The 2,035-nt window shown below is 44.8% G+C and overlaps 1 protein-coding gene across 1 annotated transcript in view; it reads right to left on the bottom strand.

The window, feature by feature from the left end:
• MXRA7 (matrix remodeling associated 7) overlaps positions 1–1,032 on the bottom strand; it is a 31,637-nt gene extending 30,605 nt beyond the window's left edge. The window contains exon 1 of the mRNA XM_023511187.1: positions 1,028–1,032. Within this exon, the coding sequence (XP_023366955.1) occupies positions 1,028–1,032 (5 nt within the window). The remainder of the gene's footprint in view (positions 1–1,027) is intronic.
• Positions 1,033–2,035: the final 1,003 nt, after the last annotated feature.

Genomic DNA, 2,035 nt, shown 5'->3' with positions numbered 1-2,035 from the left:
GGTCGGAGGAGGGAAAGGAAGGCTACTGCTGGTTTGTTTCTCCAGGGCTCTGTTGCTGAACCCTGTAAGTCTAAGATAAATGTGTTGTAACCAAAAGCATATTCCCTACCACTCTCCACTCCCTTCCTTAGTTACTTTATTATTTTATTTTTTGAGAGAGAGTCTCAGTCTGGGCCCTGGGTTGAGGTGGCATCGGCTCAAGCGATCCTCTAGCCTCGCCTTCTCAAGCAGCTGGGACTATGGGCATGAGCTACAACGCCCGGCTAATTTTTCTGTTTTTAGTAGAGATGGGGTCTCACTCTTACTCAGGCTGGTCTCAAACTCCTGAGCTCAAGCAATCCACCTGTCTAAGCCTCCCAGAGGGCTGGCAGGTGTGAACCACAGCACCTGGCCTTTAGAGATTATTTTAAAAAGATATGGGGTGGGCAAAGTTTGGTAGGTACCATGCCAAGCATAGCCCTAATGTAAAAATAAGAAAAGAGGTCCCAGTTTTTGCTTACGATCCACTTTATTACATTTTTAGGGGAGAATTAGAGAGCCAGAGCCAATCTCTGATGCAAACCAAGACACTAGCTGGGAGCACTTATCTTTACCTGGTAGTTAGACTCAGGTTCTGGGCTTCCAAATTGCTGCTCTATCCCACAATTAGGGCTCCCAACAGCAGGGGGCGCTCAGTACCGTGGCATCACATAGTAAGGGAGGACAACTTTCTATGGTGGAGGTTTGATGAAAAGGGGAGTCAAAACTAGAACGTGTGGATTAGGGTTTATCTATAGGCTGCGGGCTGTTAACAGCGTGGAACTTTCCACCAACGTTTGGGCCCTATTTTTGTCTCTTGGCCCCACTGCTTTAAAGTACATTTTTAAAAGGTCTTGTTCTGCTGACAAAATATATTCTAGCAACTTTCCATTGAGAAACAAGAACAGAATGATGTGAGAAACACAACTCCAAATCCAGTTGCTTTATTTAAAATGAACAAGTTTCATCCAAGCGAAAGTTAAAAATACCAACCCAATGGCAGACCCACCCCATAGCTAGACGGACGCAGAAAAAAAAACAGAACTAGAAGACTGCTCAGAGTTCTATCTGACGACCACAGGAGGCACAAATGCTCAGAGGATGGTCCTGGTTCTTCTGTAGTGTCCAGTCACCCTGGAGACAACAGGCCAGGGCAGTTCTCCCCCCAGGGAGATTCAGAGGCGGCTACCTGAGCCCAGTTTTTCAACTAACAAAGAGACAAAGTTGAGAGCCACCACCTCAGACACACCTAGTTCACCTAGTGTTGCTGTATACAAGGAAACATCAACGTAACATCTTGACAAAGGCAGGGGTGGAGTACAGAAGAAACCAGACTGTATCTGAGCCCACCAGCATTGTCAGCACACATGTCAGAAACAACTTATTTGCAGAAATACTGCATACAACCTAGTCCTTATACGCCTACCTCCTAGACAACAATTTTTACAATACTTACTGCACAACTCCTGTTTCATCTCGTACTTGTCTAAAGTCCTTATCTAAGGCAGACTCGTTAAAGTTTGTAAAGCATGTGCACCAGCAACCTCCCAGATTCTTAAATACCTTTAGCTACTTTACAAAAAAGTCATGAACTAATTATATAGCTATGTTAATTATCTTCTTTCATGAAGCTCTAATAAAACTGCATTTAGTAAGGTCTGTATTTCCTTTTCTGGTGGAAACAAACATCCCTGTTTACAGTGGCTGTCCCCTCAGCCCAGTACTACTTACAACCACAGAGGTACCTGTGTGCAGCTCTCAATTCTTCAGCTGATGGTGATGCCTTGTTCCCAAAGACCCAGGGCCCTCCTGATGTCCTAGGTCCCCCAGTCAAGTCTTTTTCCTATCAGAAGATTCTGATCTAAGACCCTTCCTCCCAAGACCCAGCTTTTTGGTTTTAAAGATTCGCTGTCATCTTGGAGAATAAACCCTGAAAAATCTGATGTTGTAACCCTCACTTGACCACTGTTGACTCTATTCAAAGGAGTAGCTCATGCCAGGCAGGAATAAGGGCTAC

Source organism: Otolemur garnettii, unplaced genomic scaffold (genome assembly GCF_000181295.1).
Source record: "Otolemur garnettii isolate 467f Iridium unplaced genomic scaffold, OtoGar3 scaffold00018, whole genome shotgun sequence".
Classification (NCBI taxonomy): domain Eukaryota; kingdom Metazoa; phylum Chordata; class Mammalia; order Primates; family Galagidae; genus Otolemur; species Otolemur garnettii.
This window is presented reverse-complemented; position numbering and strand designations above follow the sequence as displayed.